Source organism: Salmo salar, chromosome 09 (genome assembly GCF_965601325.2).
Source record: "Salmo salar chromosome 09, fSalSal1, whole genome shotgun sequence".
In the NCBI taxonomy this organism is placed as follows: Eukaryota; Metazoa; Chordata; class Actinopteri; order Salmoniformes; family Salmonidae; genus Salmo; species Salmo salar.
In genome coordinates, this window is record NC_138299.1 from 8,316,808 (window position 1) to 8,330,834 (window position 14,027).

General features: G+C 44.3%; 1 protein-coding gene across 2 annotated transcripts in view; it reads left to right on the forward strand.

The window, feature by feature from the left end:
• The window catches only part of rps6ka1 (ribosomal protein S6 kinase a, polypeptide 1), a 195,044-nt gene that overhangs the window by 62,050 nt on the left and 118,967 nt on the right, over positions 1–14,027 (forward strand). For both annotated transcript variants that reach the window (XM_045723353.2, XM_014210103.3), the window contains one exon: positions 10,612–10,659. In XM_045723353.2, the coding sequence (XP_045579309.1) occupies positions 10,612–10,659 (48 nt within the window). The remainder of the gene's footprint in view (positions 1–10,611; positions 10,660–14,027) is intronic.

Sequence of the window (14,027 nt, forward strand, 5' to 3'; positions counted from 1 at the left end):
TCCCTAACTTGGGCATAACTTTTTGGCTAGAGGCACACGGTCGTCAGTGATTCTAAAGGCACAAGCATTGATTGTAGTTGTGTTCAGCGTTGGATTCTGCACTAAAAGGGGGTTTGTGCAGAAACGCGTGCGCTTAAAGGTTTGGTGTGGTGAAGAAATGAAGACGCGATTAACGGCATCAAACAAATGTACGCCGATAAACATGTCATGCGTTATTAACGTTCACTTTGACAGCCCTGGTTTATTTTCGTTTGAGCTTGTTAACATATTTAGGTCGCAGCCTCAATGGAAATTCTCTATTACTTGTGCTAATTTCTGGTAACGTCCAATGGGCTTTTTTTCTTCAGTTTTAGTGTCCCCTTGTGTACGAAGACCGTAATACCGTAAATCCCAGGATCAGAAAAGGAGGACGATAACAAATCTGGATGCCGCCCAACCCTAGATCACCTCCACAACCCATTACGTTGAGGTGATTTAAAAAAAAATAGATTTCTTAACATTTCGAACAAACAAAAAAATGTCCTACCTCCATGGATGTGAATCTAATGGTGTGAGGCACGTCAATTCCTAGAATCTCATTGTCTAGATAAAATACATTTGGAGTTGAACTGCAGTGTTTTTTTTGTTTTTTAAAGTCTGATAAAATATTGATCTGCCTTCTGCACTCATAAAACTGGCTGGTTTGACTGGTTTTGAGAAGCTCATTATTGTGTTTCCTAGACTTGATACCTTAACAAGTTTTCATATTACTGTAATCCTACTTCCATCTTGAGCGCCTGATTTGTACCAGAGGCCACAGCAATAATGTCTCACTCTTGGTCCTTTCGGCTGCCATTCCACATACAGCCCAATTCTGGTCTTTTGCCCAATTATTGGCAAAAGAGCTGATTTGATTTGTCAAAGACCAATTCATGAAAAATATCAGAATTGGGCTGCCTGTGTAAACGCAGCCTTTGAGACTGACTCAACAAAACATTTCCATGGTATATTAATTTATTTTGTAGCCCAACACACCAATCGATCTGTGAGGAGATGACTATCGTGGACATGTAAAGATCTTTTTCTTCCCTGAGACCAAGGGCAGTGCCTCGGAAAAGCCATTTTTCCATTTCCCCTCCCTCTTTCTTCCCTACTTCTTTATCACCACTCAAGGCCAATCGATGTCCTGGCTGGCTCTGCTGCCTGCCTGCCGTTTTGTGTGTGTTAAAAGAAAATAACTGTTTTGTTGTCAAGGGAAAAGAGTAGGAGAGGAAGTCTGACTTCAGCGTCGCCTCGCTCTCCATTGTGACATGACTGGGGGGGGGGGGGGGGGGGGGCTCTGTTAGTGCTAGTCCAAACCCCTCTCTTTGTTTGACTGTTCTGTTTTTTTCCAACGCAATATACTGTATAGCAAAGTCAATTCTGACTGCTATGATAAAAGAGGTTGTTTAGCAATGCTTCAGAAGAAACAGAAACCTCTTGTTTTTAGATACTCTTTTAATCACCTGTGGCTGTTGGATATTGCACAGCTCCGTACTGTTGCACCATATATTCTGCTAAGGGCAAGACATTTAGTCAATTACACGTCATCATCTCCTGTTGTCACCCCAGCTACCTGAAGTTTTTAACCTCTCTAGGGTCCCACCTACGCAACAGCCAGTGTAATCCCGTGGCGCGATATTCAAATACCTTAGAAATGCTATTACTTCAATTTCTCAAACATATGACTATTTTACACCATTTTAAAGACAAGACTCTCGTTAATCTAACCACACTGTCCGATTTCAAAAAGGCTTTACAACGAAAGCAAAACATTAGATTATGTCAGCAGAGTACCCAGCCAGAAATAATCAGACACCCATTTTTCAAGCTAGCATATAATGTCACATAAACCCAAACCACAGCTAAATGCAGCACTAACCTTTGATCTTCATCAGATGACAATCCTAGGACATTATGTTATACAATACATGCATGTTTTGTTCAATCAAGTTCATATGTATATCAAAAACCAGCTTTTTACATTAGCATGTGACGTTCAGAACTAGCATACCCCCCGCAAACTTCCGGTGAATTTACTAAATTACTCACGATAAACGTTCACAAAAAACATAATTATTTTAAGAATTATAGATACAGAACTCCTTTATGCACTCGCTATGTCCGATTTTTAAAATAGCTTTTCGGTGAAAGCACATTTTGCAATATTCTGAGTACATAGCCCGGCATCACAGGGCTAGCTATTTAGACACCCACCAAGTTTAACCCTCACCACAGTCAGATTTATTATAAGAAAAATGTTATTACCTTTGCTGTTCTTCGTCAGAATGCACTCCCAGGACTTCTACTTCAATAACAAATGTTGGTTTGGTTCAAAATAATCCATAGTTATGTTCAAATATCCTCTGTTTTGTTAGTGCGTTCAAGACACTATCCGAAGTGTAAAGAAGGGTGACGCGCCCGACGCGTTTCGTGACGACAAATTTCTAAATATTCCATTACTGTACTTCAAAGCATGTCAACCGCTGTTTAAAATCAATTTTATGCAATTTCTCGTAAAAAAGCGATAATATTCCGACCGGGAATCTGTGTTTTAGTACAAAGAGGGAGAAAATAAAAACATGGGGTCGCCTCGTGCACGCGCCTCAGTCTCATTGTCCTCTGATAGACCACTTACCAAAGGCGCTAATGTTTTTCAGCCAGGGGCTGCCTCGACATCATTCAGCTTTTTCCCGGGTTCTGAGAGCCTATGGGAGCCGTAGGAAGTGTCACGTTACAGCAAAGATCCTAAGTTTTGAATAAAAAGAGTCAAGAAGCCCAGGGAATGGTCAGAGGGCACTTCCTGTACAGAATCTTCTCAGGTTTTTGCCTGCCATATGAGTTCTGTTATACTCACAGACACCATTCAAACAGTTTTAGAAACTTTAGGGTGTTTTCTATCCAAAGCCAATAATTATATGCATATTCTAGTTTCTGGGCAGTAGTAATAACCAGATTAAATCGGGTACGTTTTTTTATCCGGCCGTGCAAATACTGCCCCCTACCCTCAACAGGTTAAACATGGTTACTATTGGTTATTAGCCTTAATGACAGTGTGATTTCACTAGAAAGTGGCGAGGCTCAAGTAATGGTCTTCAAATGCCTTGATTCTCTTCTCGTCATGACATTTAAAGATTGTCTGCTCTTGTGAAACTACACAGCAATTATCTCATCTGGTGTTTTAACTAGAGGTCGACCGATTATGATTTTTCAATACCGATTATTGGAGGACCAACGCCGCCGATATCGATTAATCAGCCGATTTATTATTATGATTATTTTTTTTATATATGTGTATTACACTGCTCAAAAAAATAAAGGGAACACTTAAACAACACAATGTAACTCCAAGTCAATCACACTTCTGTGAAATAAAACTGTCCACTTAGGAAGCAACACTGACAATAAAGTTCACATGCTGTTGTGCAAATGGAATAGACAACAGGTGGAAATTATAGGCAATTAGCAAGACACCCCCCAATAAAGGAGTGGTTCTGCAGGTGGGGACCACAGACCACTTCTCAGTTCCTATGCTTTCTGGCTGATGTTTTGGTCACTTTTGAATGCTGGCGGTGCTTTCACTCTAGTGGTAGCATGAGACGGAGTCTACAACCCACACAAGTGGCTCAGGTAGTGCAGCTCATCCAGGATGGCACATCAATGCGTTCTGTGGCAAGAAGGTTTGCTGTGTCTGTCAGCATAGTGTCCAGAGCATGGAGGCGCTATCAGGAGACAGGCCAGTACATCAGGAGATGTGGAGGAGGCCTTAGGAGGGCAACAACCCTGCAGCAGGACCGCTACCTCCGCCTTTGTGCAAAGAGGAGCAGGAGGAGCACTGCCAGAGCCAGGCAAAATGACACCCAGCAGGCCACAAATGTGTCTGCTCAAACGGTCAGAAACAGACTCCATGAGGGTGGTATGAGGGCCCGACGTCCACAGGTGGGGGTTGTGCTTACAGTCCAACACCGTGCAGGACGTTTGGCATTTGCCAGAGAACACCAAGATTGGCAAATTCGCCACTGGCGCCCTGTGCTCTTCACAGATGAAAGCAGGTTCACACTGAGCACATGTGACAGTCTGGAGACGCTGTGGAGAATGTTCTGCTGCCTGCAACATCCACCAGCATGACCGGTTTGGCGGTGGGTCAGTCATGGTGTGGGGTGGCATTTCTTTGGGGGGCCGCACAGCTCTCCGTGTGCTCGCCAGAGGTAGCCTGACTGCCATTAGGTACCGAGATGAGATCCTCAGACCCCTTGTGAGACCATATGCTGGTGCGTTGGCCCTGGGTTCCTCCTAATGCAAGACAATGCTAGACCTCATGTGGCTGGAGTGTGTCAGCAGTTCCTGCAAGAGGAAGGCATTGATGCTATGGACTGGCCCGCCTGTTCCCCAGACCTGAATCCAATTGAGCACATCTGGGACATCATGTCTCGCTCCATCCACCAACGCCACGTTGCACCACAGACTGTCCAGGAGTTGGCGGATGCTTTAGTCCAGGTCTGGGAGGAGATCCCTCAGGAGACCATCCGCCACCTCATCAGGAGCGTGACCAGGCGTTGTAGGGAGTTCATACAGGCACGTGGAGGCCACACACACTATTGAGCCTCATTTTGACTTGTTTTAAGGACATTACATCAAAGTTGGATCAGCCTGTAGTGTGGTTTTCCACTTAAATTTTCAGTGTGACTCCAAATCCAGACCTCCATGGGTTGATAAATTGGATTTCCATGGATTATTTTTGTGTGATTTTGTTGTCAGCACATTCAACTATGTAAAGAAAAAAGTATTTAATAAGATTATTTCATTCAGATCTAGGATGTGTTATTTTAGTGTTACCTTTATTTTTTTGAGCAGTGTGTGTACACGCACACACACACACACACACAGCTCTGAAGTGACAACGATACTGAAGAGTCTGCTTAGGAGACAAATACTCTCAACTGTTTGAATAATAAAAATAGTTTTAGTTACCTGTGATGAATGCTGAAAACAAAAACTGTAATTTCTATATGCTGGAAATCCTATTTTAATAATGGGCATGGTAAGAATTGACTACCAAAGTGCGAGTCATAATTCCCATGACACCTTCTAGCAAAATCTGAAAAACGGTTCCTTCATTTATTCCATAGGATATTTTTAGATTAATTTAAAATAAGGTCTGTGTTTGGTTTAGGCTTACACCACCTTGCCAATTTTATAACTGTGTAGATATCCATAGGATATAACTTTGATCAATAATAGCGAAGATAATTTTGGGGGGATTTATGGAAAATATGTTGACAAACGTTACCTAGTGAGATTTACACAGGTATCAATACGCCGAGGCGGTTTAAGCACAAAACACAGACCTTATTTGAAGTAGATCAAGACATTCTCTATGGAAGACATGAACGGTAAAATAATGAAGGAACCCCTTTCAAGTTCAGCCGCAAGTTATTACAGGAATTATGACGCGTCGACTATTTCTCTCTAAACCATATACCTTTGACTATTACAAGCCTGCTGCTGCCTACCACCGCTCAGTCAGACTGCTCTATCAAATATCAAATCATAGACTTAACTATAATATAATAAACCTTAGTTTCTGGATTTGACCATATTAATGACCTATCATCCCAAACATTATTCTTTCAGTGTTACGTATTTTATCTAACGGGTGGCATCCGTAAGTCTAAATATTCCTGTTACATCGCACAACCTACAATGTTGTTCCGTAAAATTCTGGCAAATTAGTTCGCAACCAGCCAGATTCTGTATACCCTGATTCTGCGTGCAACGAACGCAAGAGAACTGACACAATTTCACCGGGTTAATATTGCCTGCTAACCTGGATTTCTTTTAGCTAAATATGCAGGTTTAAAAATATATACTTCTGTGTATTGATTTTAAGAAAGGCATTGATGTTTATGGTTAGGTACAGTTGTGCAACGATTGTGCTTTTTTTCGCAAATGCACTTTTGTTAAATCATCCCCGTTTGGCGACGTCTGCTGTCTTTGTTAGGAAGAAATAGTCTTCACAGTTCGCAACGAGCCAGGCGGCCCAAACTGCTGCATATACCCTGACTCTGTTTGCAAGAGAAGTGACACATTTTCCCTAGTTAAAAGAAATTCATGTTAGTGTAACCGATGTGAAATGGCTAGTTAGTTAGCAGTGGTGCGCGCTAATAGCGTTTCAGTCGGTGACGTCACTCGCTCTGATACTTGAAGTAGGGTTTCCCCTTGCGTTGCAAGGGCCGCGGCTTTTGTGGTGCGATGGGTAACGATGCTTCGGTGGGTGTCAGTTGATGTGTGCAAGGGTCCCTGGTTCGAGCCTGGGTTGGGGCGAAGAGAGGGACGGAACCTACACTGTTACATTAGCAGGCAATATTAACTAAATATGCAGGTTTTAAAAATATACTTGTGTATTGATTTTAAGAAAGACATTGATGTTTATGGTTAGGTACACGTCGGAGCAATGACAGTCCTTTTTCGCGAATGCGCACCACATCAATTATATGCAAAGCAGGACAGGCTAGATAAACTAGTAATATCATCAACCATGTGTACATTACATTACATTTAAGTCATTTAGCAGACGCTCTTATCCAGAGCGACTTACAAATTGGTGCATTCACCTTATGATATCCAGTGGAACAACCACTTTACAATAGTGCATCTAAATCTTTTAAGGGGGGGGGGGGGGGTTAGAAGGATTACTTTATCCTATCCTAGGTATTCCTTAAAGAGGTGGGGTTTCAGGTGTCTCCGGAAGGTGGTGATTGACTCCGCTGTCCTGGCGTCGTGAGGGAGCTTGTTCCACCATTGTATCCCTGTTCTCTCCTCTCTGCACAGGCCATACAAACGCTTCACACCGCGTGGCCGTTGCCACTCTAACCTGGTGGTCCCAGCGCGCACGACCCACGTGGAGTTCCAGGTCTCCGGCAGCCTCTGGAACTGCCGGTCTGCAGCCAACAAGGCTGAGTTCATCTCAGCCTATGCTACCCTCCAGTCCCTAGACTTCCTGGCGCTGACGGAAACATGGATTACCACAGATAACACTGCTACTCCTACTGCTCTCTCTTCGTCTGCCTACGTGTTCTCGCATACCCCTAGAGCATCGAGCCAGCGGGGTGGTGGCACTGGAATCCTCATCTCTCCCAAGTGGACATTCTCTCTTTCTCCCCTGACCCATCTGTCTATCTCCTCATTTGAATTCCATGCTGTCACAGTTACCAGCCCTTTCAAGCTTAACATCCTTATCATTTATCGCCCTCAAGGTTCCCTTGGAGAGTTCATCAATGAGCTTGACGCCTTGATAAGTTCCTTTCCTGAGGATGGCTCACCTCTCACAGTTCTGGGTGACTTTAACCTCCCCACGTCTACCTTTGACTCATTCCTCTCTGCCTCCTTCTTTCCACTCCTCTCCTCTTTTGACCTCACCCTCTCACCTTCCCCCCCTACTCACAAGGCAGGCAATACGCTTGACCTCATCTTTACTAGATGCTGTTCTTCCACTAATCTCATTGCAACTCCCCTCCAAATCTCCGACCACTACCTTGTATCCTTTTCCCTCTTGCTCTCATCCAACACTTCTCACTCTGCCCCTACTCGGATGGTATTGCGCCGTCCCAACCTTCGCTCTCTCTCTCCCGCTACTCTCTCCTCTTCCATCCTATCATCTCTTCCCTCTGCTCAAACCTTCTCCAACCTATCTCCTGATTCTGCCTCCTCAACCCTCCTCTCCTCCCTTTCTGCATCCTTTGATTTTCTCTGTCCCCTATCCTCCAGGCCGGCTCGGTCCTCCCCTCCTGCTCCGTGGCTCGACGACTCACTACGAGCTCACAGAACAAGGCTCCGGACAGCCGAGCGGAAATGGAGGAAAACTCGCCTCCCTGCGGACCTGAGCATCCTTTCACTCACTCCTCTCTACATTCTCCTCTTCTGTCTCTGCTGCTAAAGCCACTTTCTACCACTCTAAATTCCAAGCATCTGCCTCTAACCCTAGGAAGCTCTTTGCTACCTTCTCCTCCCTCCTGAATCCTCCTCCGCCTCCCCCCCCCCCCCCCTCCTCCCTCTCTGCGGATGACTTCGTCAACCATTTTGAAAAGAAGGTTGACGATATCCGATCCTCGTTTGCTAAGTCAAACGACACCGCTGGTCCTGCTCACACTGCCCTACCCTGTGCTTTGACCTCTTTCTCCCCTCTCTCTCCAGATGAAATCTTGCGTCTTGTGACGGCCGGCCGCCCAACAACCTGCCCACTTGACCCTATCCCCTCCTCTCTTCTCCAGACCATTTCCGGAGACCTTCTCCCCTTCCTCACCTCGCTCATCAACTCATCCTTGACCGCTGGCTACGTCCCTTCCGTCTTCAAGAGAGCGAGAGTTGCACCCCTTCTGAAAAAACCTACACTCGATCCCTCCGATGTCAACAACTACAGACCAGTATCCCTTCTTTCTTTTCTCTCCAAAACTCTTGAACGTGCCGTCCTTGGCCAGCTCTCCTGCTATCTCTCTCAGAATGACCTTCTTGATCCTAATCAGTCAGGTGTCAAGACTGGGCATTCAACTGAGACTGCTCTTCTCTGTGTCACGGAGGCTCTCCGCACTGCTAAAGCTAACTCTCTCTCCTCTGCTCTCATCCTTCTAGACCTATCTGCTGCCTTTGATACTGTGAACCATCAGATCCTCCTCTCCACCCTCTCCGAGTTGGGCATCTCCGGCGCGGCCCACGCTTGGATTGCGTCCTACCTGACAGGTCGCTCCTACCAGGTGGCGTGGCGAGAATCTGTCTCCGCACCATGCGCTCTCACCACTGGTGTCCCCCAGGGCTCTGTTCTAGGCCCTCTCCTATTCTCGCTATACACCAAGTCACTTGGCTCTGTCATATCCTCACATGGTCTCTCCTATCATTGCTATGCAGACGACACACAATTAATCTTCTCCTTTCCCCCTTCTGATAACCAGGCGGCGAATCGCATCTCTGCATGTCTGTCAGACATATCAGTGTGGATGACGGATCACCAGCTCAAGCTGAACCTCGGCAAGACGGAGCTGCTTTTCCTCCCGGGGAAGGACTGCCCCTTCCATGATCTCGCCATCACGGTTGACAACTCCCTTGTGTCCTCCTCCCAGAGTGCTAAGAACCTTGGCGTGATCCTGGACAACACCCTGTCGTTCTCCACTAACATCAAGGCGGTGACCCGATCCTGTAGGTTCATGCTCTACAACATTCGCAGAGTACGACCCTGCCTCACACAGGAAGCGGCGCAGGTCCTAATCCAGGCACTTGTCATCTCCCGTCTGGATTACTGCAACTCGCTGTTGGCTGGGCTCCCTGCCTGTGCCATTAAACCCCTACAACTCATCCAGAACGCCGCAGCCCGTCTGGTGTTCAACCTTCCCAAGTTCTCTCACGTCACCCCGCTCCTCCGCTCTCTCCACTGGCTTCCAGTTGAAGCTCGCATCCGCTACAAGACCATGGTGATTGCCTACGGAGCTGTGAAGGGAACGGCACCTCCATACCTTCAGGCTCTGATCAGGCCCTACACCCAAACAAGGGCACTGCGTTCATCCACCTCTGGCCTGCTGGCCCCCCTACCTCTGAGGAAGCACAGTTCCCGCTCAGCCCAGTCAAAACTGTTCGCTGCTCTGGCACCCCAATGGTGGAACAAGCTCCCTCACGACGCCAGGACAGCGGAGTCAATCACCACCTTCCGGAGACACCTGAAACCCCACCTCTTTAAGGAATACCTAGGATAGGATAAAGTAATCCTTCTAACCCCCCCCCCCTTAAAAGATTTAGATGCACTATTGTAAAGTGGTTGTTCCACTGGATATCATAAGGTGAATGCACCATTTTGTAAGTCGCTCTGGATAAGAGCGTCTGCTAAATGACTTAAATGTAAATGTAATGTAAAATGTATATATATCATGTGTAGTTAACTAGTGTTTATGATTGATTGATTGTTTTTTTATAAGATAAGTTTAATGCTAGCTAGCAACTTACCTTGGCAACGTAAAGCAGGTGGTTAGAGCGTTGGGCTAGTTAACGTAAGGTTGCATCCCCAAGCTGACAAGGTAAAAATCTGTCGTTCTGCCCCTGAACAAGGCAGTTAACCCACCGTTCCTAGGCCGTCATTGAAAATAAGAATGTGTTCTTTAACTGACTTGCCTAGTTAAATAAAGGTAAAAACCAAAAAAAATGGGCTAATCGGTGGCCAAAAATACCGTTTGTTATAACTTGAAATCGGCCCTAATTAATCGGCCATTCCGATTAATCGTTCGACCTCTAGTTTTAACCTCTGGTCCATACTGTGCATTCTGGGAACTAATGTGCAGACTGATAATACTATGGCTCATAACACATGGATGTTTCCCTTTATAGGGCTCTTAGCAATTGTTCCTCTAGATGCATTGTTGGATGATAAGTGGTTGGCCTTTTCAACAGGCAAAACCCACTGGGAAAGTGTGTTTGCAATAGATTATTGGGTTTGTCAGTTTAGGAACAAAGTAGCAGTAATGACTATGGATGCTCTAGGTTGCTATTTGTCACACACACACACACAGCAACCATCTTGGCACTGAAACTGTGTTTTGTCTTGTTTCTTTTCAGAATGGACAAAGCGTCACGGAGGATGGGGTCACACCTGCTGGGCACAAGGTAAGAGGGATCTTCTGATCACATCTTGTACTCGCACACACTCTCGCACATGCCCACCAAATAAACTATGCAGTGCTGAAAAGATGGGAAGTGCGAACTGGAAGACTAACACCTCCTCACAAATAATAACCAATCTGCTGATTCAACAAAACCAGTCAAGAGACAACTCTACTTTAGTATTTTGGTCATTTATTTTTCTACCTTCCTCACTAGGAAAATGTTTTGTGTGTGCGTGTGTACGTTGTATGTCACATTGTCAATTGATCCTCCTTTTAGGAGTTCCAATGTGCTGAAGACTAAGTCAGAATGAGGCTGGGTGGGTTGACAATATTTTGTTGAGGTCAATATAATAGGGGCTCTCAGGGAAATGAAACATTGCAAATTCCATATTCTTTACATGTCAGCCCACTGCTTCATGAATAAACCCTTTTCTGCTTTCCTGCACATTTTGTCTCACTGAAATGTGATTCCTCACTCTCAAGCACACCATTCTTCTCCAGTCCTGTACTAGAGGAAAATGTAGCCTTCTGGTTTCTTGGAGTTGTTTCCCTATTTTATTTTTTTCATACAGAGAAATGAGCAGAACTGAGCATTTCTCTTTCATCTCAGGAGAATATGATGGGACTCGTGATTGAGCTGAACCTCGCAATGTGTTTTTGTGAAGTTCAACAGAACTACTGTGTATTGACAGACAGCATTCTATTGTCCAAATTCAACAGCAAAACACTGAATTGTTTATCGAAAGGAAAACTTGCAGATAATATGAGCAGTCCTATTACGCACAAAACATGCTGCATGAAATAGTCGAGTTAATTGATTGCAAGGAATCTTCATATTGACATTATTAAATTAATTTAGCGTTCTTCTAACAGCATGGATTTCATGGCTGACTATGACAGCCTGCCAAGATGTCATGCGCCAGTGGTTTTCAGGCATTGCCAGTTGTATTGTGAAAATGAGTGCTATGTGTGCAGTATGCTAATAAGGATGCAGACGCCTCACAAGTCCTCAACTGGCAGCTTCATTAAATAGTACCTGCAAAACACCAGTCTCACCAACAGTGAAGAGGTGACTCCAGGATGCTGGCCTTTTTAGGCAGTGTTGCAAAGAAAAAGCCATATCTCGGACTGGCCAATAAAAATAAAAGATTAAGATGGGCAAAAGATCACAGACACTGGACAGAGGAACTCTGCCTAGAAGGCTAGCATCTTGGAGTCACCTCTTCACTGTTGACGTTGAGACTGGTGTTTTGCGGTTACTATTTAATGAAGCTGCCAGTTGAGGACTTGTGAGACGTCTGTTTCTCAAACTAGACACTTTTTAATGTACTTGTCCTCTTGCTCAGTTGTGCACCAAGGCCTCCCACTCTATTCTGGTTAGAGCCAGTTTGCGCTGTTCTGTGAAGGGAGTAGTACACAGCGTTGTACGAGATCTTCAGTTTCTTGGCAATTTCTCACATGGAATAGCCTTCATTTCTCAGAACAAGAATAGACTGATGAGTTTCAGAAGAAAGTGCTTTGTTTCTGGCCATTTTGAGCCTGTAATCGAACCCACAAATGCTGATGCTCCAGATACTCAACTAGTCTAAAGGCAAGTTTTATTGCTTCTTTAATCAGGACAACAGTTTTCAGCTGTGCTAACATAATTGCATAAGGGTTTTCTAATGATCCATTAGCCTTTTTAAAATTATAAACTTGGATTAGCTAACACAACGTGCCATTGGAACACAGACAGGAGTGATGGTGGCTGATAATGGGCCTCTGTACGCCTATGTAGGTATTCCATGAAAAATCTGCCGTTTCCAGCTACAATAGTAATTTACAACAATAACAATGTCGACACTGTTTCTGATCAATTTGATGTTATTTTAATGGACAAAACATTTGCTTTTCTTTCAAAAACAAGGATATTTCTAAGTGACCCCATAACTTTTGAACGGTAGTGTAGATCGGGCAGTCAATAGAATTGAGCGATTTAATGGAGTATTAATTGACATACAGGTAGAATAGTATTGATTGATTGGATATGGCTACTTCCATGTAAAAGGACCTATGAGCACCAATGTGAAGTTCATATGTGTATGTCAAATGAAAGCTTATTTTATGTTTTGAGATATCAAGGCATATATAAATAAAGAATAAGCCAAGGCTTTCGTTTCTGATCAAACAGATGGGAATGGGTCTTAAAAGGTGTTAGAAATACATCAAAACACTAATGTTGAAGTAAAGACCCCTGCCAACTAACATCAACACTTATATTTGGAGAAATGATTTGCCTTGTTTAAGTTCAAGAAACATTGCCCTGTGCCGTGAAATTCCGTTACTGAAAACAGACGTCTATGATTGGTTCAGATTTGGTCTAGACCGAACCAGATCTGAACTACTCTTAGACGTCTATGTGCAGTACAGCAGAGCACAGGCGAGTTGAGTATACTGTACTGAACTCTACTGTAGTGTAGTGAACTATATTCTATTGTACTTTACTAAGCGCTACTGTGCTGTCCACACTTGCGAAACATAGATGTCTATGATTGGCCAGGACCGGACAAAATCTGGTCTTGTTTTGGGGCAGAGCTCATTAAAATAATAGCCAGTTTGTAGAATAATACCAAGTATGCAAAGGAAGATATTGCCTAGTCATACCTTTTTTTTTTGTTTACTAATTTAGGATGCGCCACCATGAAGAGTAATATCCATAATTATTCATTTATTTATAGTACAGATCAGGGACCCATGATGAAATTCTGTTACTGGTTGTAAAGCCAATTCACTTAGTGTAGTTCAATAACCAAAAAAGAGGATGCTCCATATTAAGGTTGACTCTCTCCGGCAGGATGAAAAATGACTACATCGACCATGATACTTTGCTAGTTACGGCATCTTTCACTATGATCCTTGGTGATTTTATTGTGTTGTTGGATCCCATTCAGATTCATTCAGCAATATGGCACACTTCAATGTCGGTGGTTTTAATGTCTGTGGTCTCAGCGCAATTCCGTTACCATGGAATTGCCCATATCAAGACACATGGCTGAATATCCAATCTTGATGTCGGGGACCGATAATCATCCAGACTGTAAAGGCACCATCCTGTAACGGGAGCGTGGGCGAGATCAATGGGAAACCTGTTAGAATGAACAAGTCCGATAATGCATCCCATTAAGCATACCTGGCTCCCTCATGCCTGGCCCTCCCCAGGGACAACAGAGGGAATAAATAGCTCTAGATCCAGGAATCCCAGGCAGCTATACTTTTCACAATACTGAGCCAAGCTTAGCTGTACCGGGCTGGCCTGGTTACGCACCCACCATAGTTGCTAGAACCATGCTGGAAAAGACAATGTGAAAAGAAATGATCCAAGACAGCCCA